This window comes from Pygocentrus nattereri, chromosome 11, assembly GCF_015220715.1.
Source record: "Pygocentrus nattereri isolate fPygNat1 chromosome 11, fPygNat1.pri, whole genome shotgun sequence".
Taxonomy (NCBI): Eukaryota; Metazoa; Chordata; class Actinopteri; order Characiformes; family Serrasalmidae; genus Pygocentrus; species Pygocentrus nattereri.
Genome location: NC_051221.1, coordinates 27251080 through 27269507, shown reverse-complemented (window position 1 = coordinate 27269507; position 18428 = coordinate 27251080). Strand labels below are relative to the sequence as shown.

Below are 18428 nucleotides of genomic sequence, written 5' to 3'. Positions count from 1 at the left end.
CACTGAATATCATTGTATGTATTAGGCCCACCCACTATTTTGCATGTTATATCAGTGCGTTTGTCTGCCTGCAAAGTGTGAGCTTTGGATAAAGTGCAAATAATCAATGTTAAATTCTTTGATGTCAGTTGCTTAAAAAAATCATCCAATTTGGCTGTAAACAAATCAGAATAAGATTCTGCCATAAAATGTGCAATGCTTTTTATTAAATCCAAAGCTATTAGTGATTTATAAATATTTGTTCTTTATAAAGAATTGGTGGTTACAAGATTTGGCAATAATACAAGATGTTATCATCACAGTGATGAAGTTTTCTATGATTACATACATCATAAAAAACAGACAGCCTATTACAGAGAGCCTATTATCAACAATTAGTGTATACTAACTACATAAAGTACACAGAAGCAATGGTATTGGATTGAATGGTAGCTCATTATGCCATTATCTTATTTTATTACTTTATTTTTTACCAATTACTTGATTTTCCATCCTGTTTAATCCTGTTCCTCCATCAACAGCTTACTTTTCAAAACACTGATTTCAAAGCAAAAACAAAATATTGTGATAAATATATTGTATCATGAAAATATCTTTAAAAGTGTGATGTTGAAAAAAGTGTGATACCTCAAAGACACTCTAATCCATCCAAAAGCCAAAATGTACCTTTAATCAATTAAGAACATGGATCTAAACTAACACACATTAATGAAAGCAGGAGTAAGTTTTCAAAACATAATAAAGATGGACAGGACCCTCAGGACCTTTAAGACTAATGATTTCTGGGTACTAGAGGATACATGTCTAATTTATAGCTTAATTTTCAAAGAATGGCGATCTGTCTAGTTAAACTTTGTAATTCTAGTAATTGTAGTAATTTCATTTTTAAGTCTTAGTCAGAAACAAAATGGTTAAAATCTTGAAATGCCCAGTGGAAAAGTGTCCGTTGTAGTATCTAGGTAGATGTAGCCAAGCTTGCTCTTCCATTGGTTAAGACTTTCAGGAGTTGAACAGAAGAACTAACACATCAGATTAACCAACAACAACAATTAGTAATTGTTAGGAATAATTTGGAATAATCAGGAACGGACAGTGGAATCAACATATCATGGTTTGATTTACAGCGGGTGGGAATAATATCATGAGAACAAACATCTCTGTCTGTGCGAGATACGTCACTGACTGTGAATATGAGAGGCAGCAAAACCATAATGTTGTAGTCAGTTGTTAGAAATTGAAAACAACAGCAGCAGATTTATGACAGAGCTCTTTAATGAATGAGTCACTGGAAAACTGCAACATACATTTATGTTAATGTGTGTTACAAGCTTCAAATTAAATAAATGGAACAGGCTTCAAATGTTCGTGTTTAATTTAGAACAGCCATGCTACTTCATGATTAGCAGTAACTGCTTTTTAGGGAAGTTAGTAGAAATTGGTATTACTGTAGAGGTGTTTTTTTTTTTACTTTAATATTTAAGGCCTTAGCCGAAGGCCTAGTTCTAGCATGACCCCCCTTTGTATACATACATCAAATGACTTAATTATATTAAAAAGCTATTGTGATATTCAAAAAGTCTTATAGAGCCTTGAAATTAAAGTAAAAGAAAAGAATGTGAAATAAGAAAATGCTGTCCTTGAGTAAGTCACGGCTGTGAAGAGAGAAATGTTTGCAAAAGACTGGATTCTGAATGAAAAGCGACGAGCTCAAGTCGTTCTGGCTAAACTATATCTGACTCTCTATCTGATCCACATGAGAATTTTTTATGGAGTGGAAATGAAGACTGAAGCAAAGAAAACAGAAAGATAACAGTCAGTCAGGATGTTAGTGATCGAGGAACATTTTGTTCATATTCTATTCTATAATGCACAAGAGTTTAGAAAAAAAAGATGATTACCTGGTGCAAAAGCAATTTTTGGCAAGCATACTGGGAAATAATGATCAGTATATCCTTTACATCACAATGTTGGCACTGACTGATATAAGGTTATTAAAGACCAGAAGGGCAAAATAAAAACTTCAAACAAGAAATCACAGTGCACCAAAACTCAAAGCAGCATATTTCAAAGCACTGTCTTTTTGGGTTCCTTTGAAGTGTAGGAAATTGCAGTTAAAATCAATTGCTGTCATGACATCAAAACATGGGTGATGAGAAAGAAAGCAAATATTTTAAAATGCTGGTTATTAATGCCTGGCACAATACAAAAATATTCTGCCACAAAGCTGAACTCAGTAAATGTAAAGCAGATTTTAAAGTAACATGACTTCCTGTGTTGCAAACAGACATAGTGTACTGATGAAAATATGAAAATCAAAATGCTTTGAAAAGCAATCAGAACAAGACTGGAACAAATTGGTGAAATGATGAAACATGTATTTACAGCATAAACATTTCTGAATGCTGACAGAACCTTAAATGTTCCAAAGTCAGTTTGAAAACACTTCTTCAAAAGCTGGTGAAATAATGTTGAGGGAAACAAGATGGTTCCACAAGAGCATGAGCATGCTAGATGTGTGTTTCTAGGCATTAGTGTATTACATACCTCAATTCCAAAAAAAGTTGACACAGTATGTAAAACATAAATAAAGTCAGAAAGCAGTGATTTGACGTGTTTAAATGAAAAAGGCCAGATTAAAATTTTACCTCATCATATTAATTGCTTTTTGTAAACATACATTAATTCTGACACTGACGCCTGGAGCCTGTTCCAAAAAAGTTGGGACAGATATAATTTAAGCCTAGAAACAAAATGTGGAAATACGTGTTATTTAGGTGCTTGGTATAAAAGGAGCATCCAGGAAAGGCCTAGTCCTTTATGAGCAAGGCTGGATTGAGACTTGCCACTGAGCCACAAAATGCATTGCGAATAAGAGTCTAAGAACAATGTTACTCAATGAGCTATTCCAAAAACTGTAGGTATTTCTTCTTTTGTGGTGCATAACATCATCAAAAGATTCAGGTAATCCAGAGAGATTTCTGTGCAAAAAGGGCATGGCCGACAACAACTACATGAAAAACCAGTATGCTTCTGTGATGAACATGGGCTCGGCAATTCTTTGACAAACTATTGTCAATAAGCACTGTTAGAATGGCAAAAAAATCAACTTTTAAAACTGGATCAACTGATATTTCCAGTGCCCAAATGAATCTTAAGTACTGTTATAAAAAAGGTGATGTAGCACAGTGGTAAATACGCTCCTATTCCATGCTCTTTGGAATGTGTTGCATTAAATAAGCATATATAAAAAATCAATCATCAAATATGCTTTTGCACTGTTTTCAGTTTAATAAAGGTCCAACAGAATTTCCTAATCACTGCTATCCATTTTATTAGCTTTTCACACACTCTCCCCATCATTTTGGAATTGAGGTGAAATGCAGCACAACACAGATGAAGAAAATAGGCAAAGAGTGCCAAGCAGCACAGAGAAATGAGCAGACCAAAGAGAAGATACAGGAGGGAATCAGAGACCCAGAAGCTTTTTTTCTATACCTTAAAAATCTACATTAAAAATATATGTAACATACAACTGCTGAATGCACGAGGAGTTGTTACAATGTTACACATCACACAGTCTCATAGAGTTAAACTGTAATTAGGGTTCAGTTCAAATACAGAGAAACCATTTATTTTGATAGTCCACTGTAGATACTTTCTAGATTGCTTCTCTGTCATTAACTTACACAAAGCTATATATCAGCATCACCATAACCATATATGCAGCACTCACTGTAATGCTAAATTTAACGTCAACCCAAAAGCCAAACCTAATCCTTAACCAAGTCCTAACAATACTGAGAATCAAATAAATTTCACTAAGTAGTTAATTAATCTGAATATAATGTGTAGTACACTGTCTAAATAATATGAGAAGTACAATACATTTTAACTTGTTGCGGAGGGAGGGGAAAGGAGTTTGTTAGCTGCAGAGGAGAGCAACAAACTCACCATTAAAGCTGACATTGCGGATGTAACCCAGCAGCTCTTTGCCGTCAATGTTGCTCATTCGAGGGCAAAGTCCCGGGTATCCAGAACATAAGTCTCTGTGCATGCGGTGAAGAGCATGGGCCATGGCGTACACAGCATCCATCACGAACTGCACCTTTCCCTCCTGTTCGTAGCTGGAGTCCCTTCCAACCTTCTCCAACCCTAACAGCAAGAAAAATGCCGTCATTAGTTTAGAAAACTAAAAAACAGACTAAAACAAGAGTTGAGGCAGAATGATGATGAGCTTTTAGTAGAATAAATTAGCAAGCTGAAAACAGGGTTTTCTAAAGAAGTCTTCAAAGGCCTCAGGTTTAAACCACAGACAGTTCACTACTAGTCATTAGCTCTAGATAACAGTTATAGTTCTTATAAGTTGTCACTCTTCCCTGTTTACATAAAATCATATAGGAAGTAAGAAACTAAAAGAAACACTATGAATGAAACAACAAGAGTTTCAGAAACTCTATTCTGCTGTAATTTCACCTTTTCCTATTTTGCTTGTCTCTTGTTCCATTTTAAAGCATATTACAGCATGATATTTTAACGATAATTTTAAAAGGATCAGAAAATATTTGCATGTGTTGGTGTTAGGAGTCTTATGAAGCGCACTGTGGAAGCTGATTTAATTTTTACAAGGAATGCAGAAAACCCACTTGTCAATCCTCTTGTGTATTTTTGCATCTTTTCTGAAGGTTACTTGTTTCATACAGAACTTCAAGTCAAGTCAAGTCAAGAGGCTTTTATTTTCATTTTATCTATGTACAAGTACACAGTGGAGTGAAATTACGTTCCTCCAGGAACAACACGGTGCAACAAGGAACAAAAGTACAAAGTGCAAACGTGCAGGCACAGTGTGCAAACAAAAAAATTTAGATAGAAACAATAAATACAATAAATTAAACAGACATTAGACACAGTAAACAGACAGGACAGTGCAGCACCGACACAGCACACATTTCTGAACATGAGGTAGTGGAATAAGGTGCAGAGATATTAACATGCTGTGATCTGTGAGTCACGCAGTCAGATGATAGACATAAACACAGCAGTTACTGAGGTAGAAAAGACCTGAGTAAAACAGTGTAAACGCAGTGTAGCAGCAATGTTCCAGATCAAAAGAGTTGTGTGTGTGCAGTATGTGTGTGTGTGGTGGGGGGGGTTAGCTCAGTCCTTGTGAGTTTAAGAACCTGATTGCTTGAGGAATAAAGCTGTTGCAGAACTTACTTTAGGACAAACATTCCAAGCTTAAAATGAAATACAATAAAGAGTAAACCTGACTAAACATGTTAACTGTGACTTAAATTAAGCCCTCAATCAATGGAAAGGGATTTATGAGGCCTTGTGAGAGAGATGCAGTGTAATTCTACTGAGGCTGAAGTCTGTGATTTGACTGAATGGGAAATATTTGATACATAGTATGGATAAATTACGTGTTTCTGTTTAGGCAATAAACTAAGATGGGAAAAAAACAAAGCAAACAAAAAGAGAAATTGTCTGACTATGTATCTAAATGTAAAATGATTTATTATTAAGCAACAGAATGTGAGAGAAAGCATTGCAGTCATGAGCCAAAGTTCTGCATGATTAAGAAAGAAGTTAAATTAGTCCCATTACATGAAATGTGAAAGTAGTAGCCTTTCATATTACAGATAGAGCCATGTTGCAATATCAGTTTTAGCTCAACTTTTTAAATAATGCCAGATTAACCTGAATTTTGTTTTGTTCAAGCCAGTCTATAAAGTATTTCACAGATAATCTTTGTTGCTGAATTTTAATTTCTTGCTAATTTCAGTTTGTTTATTTGTTCTGTTGTCACAGCTGCGAACTAAAAAGACTGCTTAGGCGCAATGACAGGTTCTGAATTTGATGTAGATCTGCTGTCATACTCTTCTTCAGAATCTGACCAATGGCCTGCTGGTAACATTTACCCTATAAATGTTATCTAACCTGTTTCTGTTTTGTATGTGCTAATGTAGAAACTTATTCATGGTTACCTGCAGCGTAAAGCATGACGCTTCTTAGCAAGTGGTGCTCAGCAGAATGATACAGCCATTGTGAAAAATACGTGCTGCTGTCTCAAATAACAGAATGGGTAGAACGCTCCTCAACCAATCAGACTGTGTTGTCAGAACTGTTGCATAAAATATGGCATGACATATGAAACGACACAAAATTATGACATAACATGAATACAGTTTGAGTAAGTCTACACCTAACCTGTAGGTTTCTTTTCAAAATTCTGTGTTTGGAACTATTCTTTTTTATGTATTTTTGACTGCTAAGCAAATGTGTTTTGTCATCTTATACATAACTTAGTATTTTAGTTTCTGGAATTACAACCCCAATTCCAATGAAGTTGTGTAAAACATAAATAAAAACAGAATATGATGATTTGAAAATCCTTTTCAACCAATATTCAATTGAATACACTACAAAGACAAGATATTTAATGTTCAAACAGATAAACTTTATTGTTTTTTGCAAATATTCACTCATTTTGAATTTGATGCCTGCAACACGTTCCAAAGTTGGGACAGGGGCAACAAAAGACTGGGAAAGTTGAGGAATGCTCAAAAAACACCTGTTTGGAACATTCCACAGGTGAACAGGTTAATTGGAAACAGGTGAGTGTCATGATTGGGTATAAAGGGAGCATCCCTGAAAGGCTCAGTCATTCACAAGCAAGGATAGGGCAAGGTTCACCACTTTGTGAACAACTGCTTGAGCAAATAGTCCAACAGTTTAAGAACAACGTTTCTCAACATGCAACTGCAAGGAATTTAGGGATTTCATCATCTACAGTCCATAAAATCATCAAAAGATTCAGAGAATCTGGAGAAATCTCTGCAAGTAAGCGGCAAGTAAGCGGCAAGTAAGCGAAAACCAACATTGAATGCCCGTGACCTTAATTAAAAACCGACATCATTCTGTAACGGACATTACCACATGGCCTCAGAAAACCACTGTCAATGAACACAGTTCGTCGCTCCATATATCAACAACAACCCAGAAACACCGCCGGCGTCTCTGGGCCCGAGCTCATCTGAGATGGACTGACACAAAGTGGAAAAGTGTCCTGTGGTCTGACGAGTCCACATTTCAAATTGTTTTTGGAAATCATGGACGTTGTGTGCCAAAGAGGAAAAGGACTGTCCGGATTGTTATCAACACAAAGTTCAAAAGCCAGCATCTCTGATGGTGTGGGGGTGTGTTAGTACCCATGGCATGGGTAACTTGCACATCTGTGAAGGCACCATTAATGCTGAAAGGTACAAACAGGTTTTAGAGCAACATATGCTGCCACCCAAGCAACGTCTTTTTCAGGGACGTCCCTGCTTATTTCAGCAAGACAATGCCAAGCCACATTCTGTACGTGTTACAACAGCGTGGCTTCGTAGTAAAAGAGTGCGGGTACTAGACTGGCCTGCCTGCAGTCCAGACCAGTCTACCATTAAAAATGTGTGGCACATTATGAAGCGCAAAATATGACAGTGGAGACCCCGGACTGTTGAGAAACTGAAGTTGTACATCAAGCAAGAATGGGAAAGAATTCCACATACAAAGCTTCAACAATTAGTGTCCTCAGTTCCCAAACGTTTATTGAGTGTTGTTAAAAGGAAAGGTGATGTAACACAGTGGTAAACATGCCCCTGTCCCAACCTCATTGGAATGTGTTGCAGGCATCAAATCCAAAATGAGTGAATATTTGCAAAAAACAAAGTTTATCCGTTTGAACATTAAATATCTTGTCTTTGTAGAGTATTCAACTGAATATGGGTTGAAAAGGATTTGCAAATCATCATATTCTGTTTTTATTTATGTTTTACACAACGTCCAAACTTCATTGGAATTGGGGTTGTAATTCCAGATGACCCAAGACTATAAGCCCAAACTGAGACTCTATGCGGTTCATTTTTCTCTGTGAAAGAGACATCTAGTTTTAAAATGTCAAGTTTTTAGTTCAAAAACTGCTTATTCCTTTGCAGACGGTATGAGAATGGAAAGACAAAGAGAGAAAAAAACTGTTACTAGCATAGATGAATAGCCACCATGACCAAAGATGTGTGAAAAAGCCCATCCTTGAAAGTCTGTCCTTTCATGGGCTCATGGAAATAATATCTGGAAATTAACTGAATATTGTCCTGGATTCACCATCAGGCAAAAACAGCTAAAGCCTCTGAACCAAAAAATAATTAACATATTTTGCCTTTTGTTATGGCCTACTATGGCTTGCTATGGTCTAGCAAATGCACGTGAGAAAGACAAGATGCTTTGTCTACATGAGCGATGAATGACATACACAACAGATGGCTTAATCATTGAAACTGAGATCTCAATTAGCTTTCACTTACAGAGCTAAATTCAATCTGCCCTCACCGACACCTGATTTATTTTAATCTTTTTCTTATTCCAGAGCAGATGGACATCCCTCCACCGCAATTAGGTAAGAAAATGTGATAAATGACAAATTAATGAAAGAGATCTTTCATGATGAGATTAATAGAGGGAAAAACACAAGAGTAGCTTTAGAGCACAATGGCTCCTAACAGAAATGAACACAGTTCCATTAATGGAGCTCTGTTGTACAATCGATTGTTTATCACCACTGTTGACAAGCTTGTCAGATTCAAGTCACATAATGGTGACAAAATGTCCACCATCGACAGGCAATTGCCAGGTTGATTTTGCTGATTCCACTACGAGATCACAGCAGTGTCTTCATGGGTACTGGTGTCTTTCCTGAATTCTGTTAGAACTAAAGTGTTCCTTTGAGTAATCACCATTGTCTAATATCAGATGCACTTTTCAGACTTTTCTCAATATATTCAAAGAATCTGCCTGCAGCATTGCATTAGCCACTGTATGAATTGTTTACTAAAAGCTTTGAAACAGTAAAATGAATCACACTGTCGAAAGTGTCAAGGACCTTAATCCATGCATCGGCACTCACATGGATTTGTGGAACATGGTTATTTTGAAATGACTCAAAGCATCTCCCATTATCGCACCACATAATCAGCAAACACAATGACCCAAGCAAAGCCACAAGCTAAAAAATAAATGAACTTTCTCTCACTGCTCTTTAAGAAATGTCAGCGAGTACCACGTATGCAGTGCTTTGAAGGAGCAAAGTAATCACTGTGGCATAACTTTTAATGAATGTTTGCTGCAGAAATGACAAAATGTACACAACCAGCTGCTTGAGACTTTTTACACATTAAGTTGGCAAGATGAACAACTGTTTTCCAGCATTAGGCATCTATAAGACATAGGCTTGAATAAGAAAAGGCAAGTTTCCACTTTAGTATAAGAGCTGAAGAGAAATTATGTGGAAAGAAAGTGAGAAAAAGAAGAGTGTCCAAAAAGACAGCATGTAGTAGACTGTTGAGGCACCGCTGTGTTGACAGAAACAATGTTAATCAGAAGAGCCCACACTGAGAAGCTGGTTGACATATTCTTTTGTAGATCCTATCAATGTCTGTCAACTCACAGAATGTTTCCATAGTCTCCTGAGTGTGATATTGACTCATTTAGACCTGCTTTTGTTAAACCGATCCCTGGTCAAAAGGCTGGCCAGTGCTGCTGCTGCATATAACGATGTCTCGCAGTCAGGCAGTAAGCAGACAGCACATTTGACTGACATGCAGATGCAGTTATTGACTATTTCACAGAGCTCTGTTCATGACCTCCTTATGATATTAAATATTTACGGTGGCCATAAGCAAACAAATGCACAATAACAAGATGGAGCAACAATTGATGAACACACTGTAGGAGAATTACTGAACTTTCTATAGCACAGGAGAAAGAGGTATATTTGTTCCTCCCCATGTAGCATTTTCCTTTCTTTCTTTGAACTAACAGGAAATGTAAATCAGGTAGTGCGCTGAATGGGATGGTAATATTGCCCTGCTTCTTGGCAGGATGAAGAGCAGCTCACGGGGAAAGTGACAGGACACTGAAATATATCAGTAGCAGCTAATAAAGATCTCAGATATGAGGCCCACTCGCTTGAAGCCAGCAAAGACCGGTGATCAAGATTTCATTATGGGAGTTAAAATTATGCATTTTTAAAAGTTTTCTCTGTTGTTATAGCATTGTTCTTAGCCAGAGAAAGAGACCAAGACACCATGTTCCCATTCAGCTATGGTGCCAGGCCCTGAACATGTTATATATAGTATAAGTTTTTTCTTAAATCTGTTCTTGAGAAAGGTACTAAGAAAAAGTCTACTTAAGGTTTATGACATGTTCTTAAACCACTAAATTATTTGCACCTTTGTGCTCAAGTGTGTGTAGATTCTCTTCTTACCTAAGAACAAATGCCAAAAAAGAAAACACTTTTCATGTCAGAATCTATATAAAAACTACATAAGCAGGTTTTAAGAAGAATTATTTTCTTAACAATGGTTGGTGAATAAGGACCATTTACTTTAAAAATGACACTGTAGCATGTAGCATGTAAAAATCACCTAGCTTCAGACCGCCTGTGGAAGCAACATTGGCACAAGGCCCATGTGTCAGGACCTTTATTAAATAGGTTTCCACGGCCAAGGAGCTGCACAAAAGCCTATAATCAAAATGCACAATGGTGTAAAGCACTCTGGACGAGTGGCCTCATGTTCTATTGAGTCTGTTAGTGAGATGGATTTATCTGGGTCTGATGGATGCAAGGAGAATGCTACCTACTGTTTTTCAGGGTTTTTTATTCGGCCACTTTCATACCAGTGAAAGGTAATGTTAATGCCACAGCATACAAATACATTTTTGACAACGGATCAAAATTAAGTGCCAACAGTTTGAGGGGAAGACCCTTTCCTTTTCCAGCATGAATGTGTCCCTGTGTGTAAAGCAAGGTCCCTAAAAACATGTTTGGTGGGTTTGGTGAGAAGGAACTCCAGTGACATGCACTGAGCCCTATTAAACATCTTTTGGATGAAATGGAACATTGATTGTGAGCCAGGCCCTCTCTTGCAACATCAATATTTGAGCACAAATTCCCACAGACACACTCCACAATCCTGGAAAGTCTTCTAAGAAGAGTGGAGGCTGTTATAGCCACCTGGGTGGTGGGAAGGATTCCATATTAAAGCCTATAGTGGGATATCCAACAAACTAATACAGGTGTGATGGTCATGTGAAAACATTTTGGTCATACAGTGTATTTATATGTGGATAGCAAAAAGAAAGCAAATTAAAACGCTTCATTCCCTACTATGTGAATGATTTCTACCAGGAATCAGCATTGAAGAATCATGTCTTTCTGCCATAGTTTAATTTGACAACATATTTAATTTCTTGCTTATTTTCTTGCAATAATACTGGAGTGGTGAAGAATAATATGGTGAGTGCGTCATCACATTAAGGTATAACTGAGAAAAGACCCTTGCAATTTATACAGCAATTTTGTTATTTCCAAGGAAACACAGACAACGGTGTATTTTATGAAATGCTTTGGAGTGCCCTCCACTTAGCAGTCATCTTTGGCTCACTAACGCTCCTTCCCCTGACACCCATTTTGCTCTCAAATAAAGGGCTCAGAGCCATTAGAGGCAAGGCAAGTGGCCAGCAACAGGAGCAGAGTGAAAAACACCACAGGCAGTTTTTTGTTTAGATGCCTTTTGATATGGAAATGCTGTGAATCAGGCTCATGAGAGCAAAAAAAAAAAAAAAACCCAAAAAATAGTTCCATTAAATGGGTTGCATATGTCCACTGCCAAGCACAAACTTTCATGTGAGTCCAAGCACATTGCAGGAAATTTGTACAAGCATTTCTAGCCATTAGCCTCAATGTGAGAAGACAATGTTAATAGATTTTGAATAAATGGCTACTCTGCAGTGCAGAAATGATGCTCAACGGTGCATAAACCTCAAATCAAATATTTATAACCTCTGTCCAGCTGACTGCGACCCTAGCATATTCTCTCTCAGATGCGTAAAATGAATAGATACAGACAATACTCTTTCATGAGGCAAGGTCAGAGCTCTGGGCTTTCTCTGAGTCAAGATAAGATGTTTGCTCAAACACTGAGATACAGAAATGTTAATAGATCTCTTACCACATACAGTGCAGCTGTATATTGTGAAATATACAATCTGTTTCATCTGCATTGTAAAGAACTGATATAAATTTTCTATGGAAATCCTGCAGTAATCTACTTGATTGCTGTAAAAATGGCGTTTTCTAGGAGAAACAGGTAAAGCTTCTTGTTGAGTAAGTTAAAATGTTAACAGTAATTAGTTGTTAATTGCAAAGCACATTGGGAAAGTGACCGGTGCTTTGTGCAGTTTTCAGTAGCCTGTCTATGACTGTTGCAGTGATGGGGCAGCGCTTTCTTGCAGCTTTGTTAATTTGATTAATTTGTATTTGATTGTTCATCTACACTTCATTTCACAAAAGGTTTTTTTTGTTTGTTTGTTTTAACATGTTATTCCTATCCTGATGATATATCTGAGCATATATTACATGTTTTGTCATGCTAACCATGAGTCCTGTAATGTTATAACCAATAGATATTTTGTTAGATATAGATATAGATATTGTCTTTGTAGTCTTAATGGCTGGTATTAGTGCATAACTGTAACTGCTGTAATATGATTGTTCAAGGCATGATTAATAAATTGTACTACACTGCTGTGAAATGTAGCATGATTTTTATGTTAACTATGTAATAATATACATGAACACTTAAGCATCTGATACCAGCAGTCAGCTAGATAGATCTGTGGTGTTCATCTATACATTTACCTGTTGTACTACATAATGTAATAAAACTGAAGGCCCTCAAACAGCTGTGGTGCACATTAGAGCAAATATGACCTGTACATTAGAAATACAGGAGTGCAGGAAAAAACATAAAGTAATCCACTATTTAGAAATACAATAAAGTACTGTAATTTTATAGTACAGTACAAGTACTGTATATTACATAAATTAGTGTAACTTTACACTAATCTTTTTTCACAGTTCAGCTTAATGATATTCCACTTTTACTGATCTCAATTATGTTGTCAGTCTTGCATGAAAAGGTAAGACATACCATGCTGGGGTGCTGAGCGTAAAAATAAACATGTGCACTTGTGCAAACCACCCATGCATGTCAGTAAGTATCCATTCAGCAGCGAAGGAATCCAAGTTTGTGATCTTTTCCTTTCTCTGACTTTTCCTCTAGTTAAACTGCATTGCGGTGAAATGGTCTGTTATTTGATACCTTTAAAAACTGTCAACCACTTGTTCTGGTTTAATTGTCAGAAGATGAAGACATTGAGGTGTATTTTCGACCGCATTCTTCACTTGACCTCACTTTTCTGAAAGTCCACTCAAAAAGATTAGCACACAGTTACAGCAAAGCCATCATAAAAGTAAGTCTCACATGAATTGTCTGGGAGTGAACTCTGTGTCCACTTCTTCTCACCCAAGTGTAAGTTTGCACGGAAGAGTAATTATTAAGCAGTGTGGAGCAAACTGGTCCATTGTGCAAAAGCACATTTAATCATAAGATTTGGCCAATGACCCAAAATGACAGAGTGGACACATTACCGGGTATGAAAGAACTGAGTTAGAGAACAGTATTTACAGTACTTCAATAGGAATATCCTCCTGAACTCAGCATACAGTATGCCTCTCTCTAATTTAAAGTAGTTAGATGCTTATCCATTAAAAACAGATGAATTTTGAACTTGATGATATTGTTCAATATTGTGCATGCAGGCTTGCTTTAAAAAAAGAAAAAAAACATTCCTTGTATTTTTGCCATGTTATTGTCATTGCATAACACTAAAACATATGAAAAGAGTCCACATACACATGTGCACATAGAATGTAAATTGAATATAAATGTAATTCATTATATCACTTACTACGAACTTGAATAAGCCTATTTGAATATTATTGCGAAACAATAGTAATTACTTTTAACTTTTAATGGATAATTAAAAACTTTGCAAACAACATATCGTTGTTAGCGTCTTTGGAATAGTAAAGTGGGTCAGCGTGCGGAAATGGAGCTTTCTGTGTGTACTGAATGGCAGTGTTTTCAGCAACAATCAAGTAGCGATAAAACACAACTGATGGCTGACTTTTATTCCTGTTTATTCAACAGAAATAGCTGTTTTCGGCCTTTTTTGAATCAGCCTCAAAGGAATAAATAATTAATAACTGTGCTAAATGATATCATGCACTTTACATGGCTATTGGATATGAATGTTCAAGACAATGCCTGAGCTGACCTTTCTTTGTTTGGCTGAACAATCTGAACATTTAATCAGGGGACCTGTAGTGACACAGTTCTAGGGACTGTTCTCAAGCGTTTTATTCATATCATTCATACAATTCCCTATATGGCTTCATGTCTGGGTAGTTTTCCATCCCATTAAAATGACCCTGCCTTTCTAATTTGCCCTATACATAAACATCTGGAACACTATTTGAGTAATATAATATAATATAATGAGTGCAAATGTAATGCAATGAAAAACTGAACTCCCTGTGAGGCCTGTGGCTCAGCTAAGGAAGCATATATTTTATTAGTTATTTGACATTCCATGTTTGTGTAGAGTATGTGGAATGTTGACAGGCAGAGATGCAAACAAAAGCACACCTATACAGACACAGGTCTGTAAACACAAGCACCAACAAGTCAGTACCTTACATTCCTTGCAGCTCATTTTAAAGGGTTAAATTTGATATTCATGGGAGCCTCTCCCTCTCTTTCTCTCTCTCTTCTTTTTGTCTTTCAGGTAGATACTGACCAGAGGTCTTGCTGATTCAGCCATTTGTCTCAATGTATGATTACCCCACAGACATAGACAAGCTCTGATAAAAGACATCTTTCCAGCTCTCCTAAAACTCAATCTCAACCCGATAATAAAATCAATTCAAACCACCGCTGCTGGCCTCAATACCTGCAGAGCCTTACACTGAGTTCCTGCATCTATCTATCTATCTATCTATCTATCTATCTATCTATCTATCTATCTATCTATCTATCTATCTATCTATCTATCTATCTATCTATCTATCTATCTATCAACACACACCCACACATATACAGATACACATATAACATGTTTCTGGTGGATTACCAAAAACTGTCTGTGTTGTGAAAAATCATCAGAATCAGCTAGGATTACTTTCTATTGTAGACCCAAGGACATTGTAGTCAGCACACAGCACAGTCTAGCACTCTGCAGAACTGATAGATGTGTTAGGATATGAATTTAAGTCTTTGTTCAGTGTGTGTGTGTATGTGTACTCGCATTGCATGCCCTCAGACGAACTGGATTTCTCAGTGTCTGTTTTTGTTATATGACAAAAAGAGAGAAAAAGAACATTTTTTTTCCATGCTTTAATGATTCTCTCCCTCTCTCCTCCTTAAAGGGAACAATGATAATAATCAGAGTATCTGTCAGTATGCTGTTGACAGAGGCATCCATCTGCAAAGAAGTGTTCTGAGCAGCTACACATAGATCAGACAGACAGATAGAGAGAAACACGGAGAGCTAGAGACTGATGTGCTGCATCCACAGCTATGTAATTATTCTCATTATGTCAAATAACTGTGCCAGAACAATAACCATGCTTTCACAAAAGAGCCCCAAACGTCCATCTGCTCTCTGCAGCTCTAACCATGTGACACAAACAGGAGAGAAAAAGAGGGAAGGAGAAGACAAGATGGTTCACTTTATACAAAGGGGTAGAAAGTTCACTTCTCTGCTAGATGTGTAGACTTTGCTGCACTATTTCTGCATTTAAATGAGAAAAGCCAAAACTCCCATGTTATTTCCACTCGACACACTTGTCTGAACAAAACACAGCCACCTATATGGACACAGTGGATGACATATATTAAAGTTGACCAACTCCTCTAGTTTCTGAAGCTAAATGTTTAAATGCTCTGCAACAGAAATGTAATTCACAGACATACATTCTCATTTAAAGGCCTATTTAGAATTTTTTCTTGTATTTTTCCAATTATGATAGCTGATGTCCACATCTCATCTGAGGTCCACTTATCTCATTTGAGGTCTATTTATGACATTTGAGTTTATTTTCCAAAAACAGTAATAATTTTGTTATGACAATTCTTCATCCCTTAAAATTAAATATGATGTTTTTGTTTTTGTTTTTTTTACACTAGTTCTTTGTGAAAATGAGGTAATTAGGCACTTAAGCATCAGCCTGTAAATCAAAATGTCTTTAAGATTATAAAAAACATAATTAATTTTGTCTAAAATTTTGATTGGTATTATCTGTAAATGATTCTATTTTGACGAATGTCCAGATTGAAACACTGCTTCAATAACTTAAACATTACACATATTTTGTGTTTAGATTCCACATCCAGCTTTCAAGGCATTCGAGGCATTCAACAGAAATTCATGCTCTTATTCAGGCTAAGGCACAAGCATCCAGAGTTGATTACGTACAGTACATGATTAACTGCAGGAATGTTTTATCATTGAACATTGCTGAAGATTTAGTTACATTCTGTTGTCATGTACTAAGCAGCTATGCTGCTGCTATGAAGAAACTGTAAAATGTTGCAGGTGACTGGCATTATATATGTGTGAATGACCCAAACTAGTTTACTTTGTACTGTGTGTAACCTTACAAACAACTGTATGAATGTGTGAAAGAGAACATCAATATAAAGTTGTATGCAAAAGTATTAGTACCCCATGGTATGACATTTTACTGAAAATTTTGTTTTGCTGAATTTTAAAAAATGTAAATGTACCATAACTAATGGACAGGCCATATTTTGTTTTATTTTTCCAACATGTTAAATTAAGCCAATAAATCGTGCATTAAATTATTCATGTATGAAATTATTATGTATTTATGCATTAAAATGTGTATTCTCTGTTAAGGATGTGCTAACTTATTTCCATTTAAAAAATCAACTAAACTTTGTCATTTGACCGGGGTGCTCAAACTTTTGCATACAAAGTGTATGATCTGTGTCAGTGGCTTATTCACAGCATGATCATAAGCTCATATCACCACTGGCTAATATCACTTGAAATAATCACTTGATTTCTCAAGGCTGTTGTCTCAAAGCTGAAAACAGCAGGAAACTAAATATAACTCAGACAAATGTCAATGTGTTGAACTGTTTTTTTGCAGTCAAAGATATATGCAAGCTTTTGAAAGACAAAAAGCAAAGAAAGAATTATCTGTTTATACCTGTGCACTTCTTAGGACTGCCAGGACGTTTGCCATGCATCCCCAACTTGCATCCAAAGTTCTCCTCCCAGAACTCAGCAAACCACACATTCCTCCGGTTGTTGGATAGGGAGCGGCTTCTGAAGTACCTGTCAAAAGCTGGGGAAGGGTGGAGGGATTGAAAAACATATACTAGTGCTTCTTTCTAGGGAAAAGCTGTGATGTTTATAGTATCTTGAGAGACACAAAGGAGAAACATGAAAACTGGTAAAAGATATTTATTATACTGTAACACAGACATCATAAAGAGTAACCCTAAGAAGATGTTACAATCACAAACTACAACCTAGGTCATTATGTATAGTGAGTGGCTAAAGTATTGTAACTTTTATTCAGTTTATGGTGACCAGGCCTGCAGCACTATACCATCGACCGAAGCTCTTTTAGGCAGAATGGTAATTGCTCCCTCAGCCACTTTCTCCTGCTGAACCACAGGGGAGATCTTCGAGCCCCAACTGTCAGACCCCACCCAGAGGAAATGATCTGTCAGATTGTTTCTCTTGGCAGCATTGAGGATGCGTCTGAAAAATAACCAAACACAGGCCTTCTGAATGCCACAATTTAAAAAGGTCATGTTAAGGACATTTACTCAAAAGCACATTTATACATTTTCTTCATGCAGGGCTGGGAATGGCTTATTTACATTTACATTTACAGCATTTAGCAGACACTCTTATCCAGAGTGACTTACAAGAAGTGCTTTGTCTCTGTGGCTTATTTGTGACTGTAAGCTGAAGTTCATTGTACAGATTTCAAATTCCAACCTATTTAATAATGCCTGCATTGGAAAGGGGAGAGGATTATGCAAGGTGCTCATAAAGGGCTTCATCTCCCAGTGGTAAAAGAGAATATGCAACAGTCCCGAGCTGCATTTATAGCTACAGGAAACTTTATGGGAGAGAAACTGTGGGAAAATCTTTCTATGCCTATGGCACTACATGAAATAGCCGATTTCACCATCATTCAGAATTTTACAACAAGGGTCCTTGTTGGTTAATTTTCAATCACATATTTAGTGTATTTATTGTAAAAAAAAAAAAACAGGGCAGCACTTCGGTACACGAACAAATTATAATTGTCACAATTGGCCCCTGTCCAGTTTTCCCTGTTATTTAAGCCCTGTGTTTGCCCCTTGCATTTGCCGGTCTTTGTATTGGTCTCTGTTTCATGTCCTTGCTCTGTTTTGATGTTTGCTTCGTTGGACTCTGTTTGC

The 18428-nt window shown here is 36.7% G+C and overlaps 1 protein-coding gene across 1 annotated transcript in view; it reads right to left on the bottom strand.

Annotated features, from left to right (window-relative positions):
* The window catches only part of grm8b (glutamate receptor, metabotropic 8b), a 144646-nt gene that overhangs the window by 27673 nt on the left and 98545 nt on the right, over nucleotides 1–18428 (bottom strand). The window contains exons 5-7 of the mRNA XM_017713622.2: nucleotides 17582–17736; nucleotides 17177–17314; nucleotides 3952–4152 (exon numbers count right to left, since the gene is read on the bottom strand). Of these exons, the coding sequence (XP_017569111.1) occupies nucleotides 3952–4152; nucleotides 17177–17314; nucleotides 17582–17736 (494 nt within the window). The remainder of the gene's footprint in view (nucleotides 1–3951; nucleotides 4153–17176; nucleotides 17315–17581; nucleotides 17737–18428) is intronic.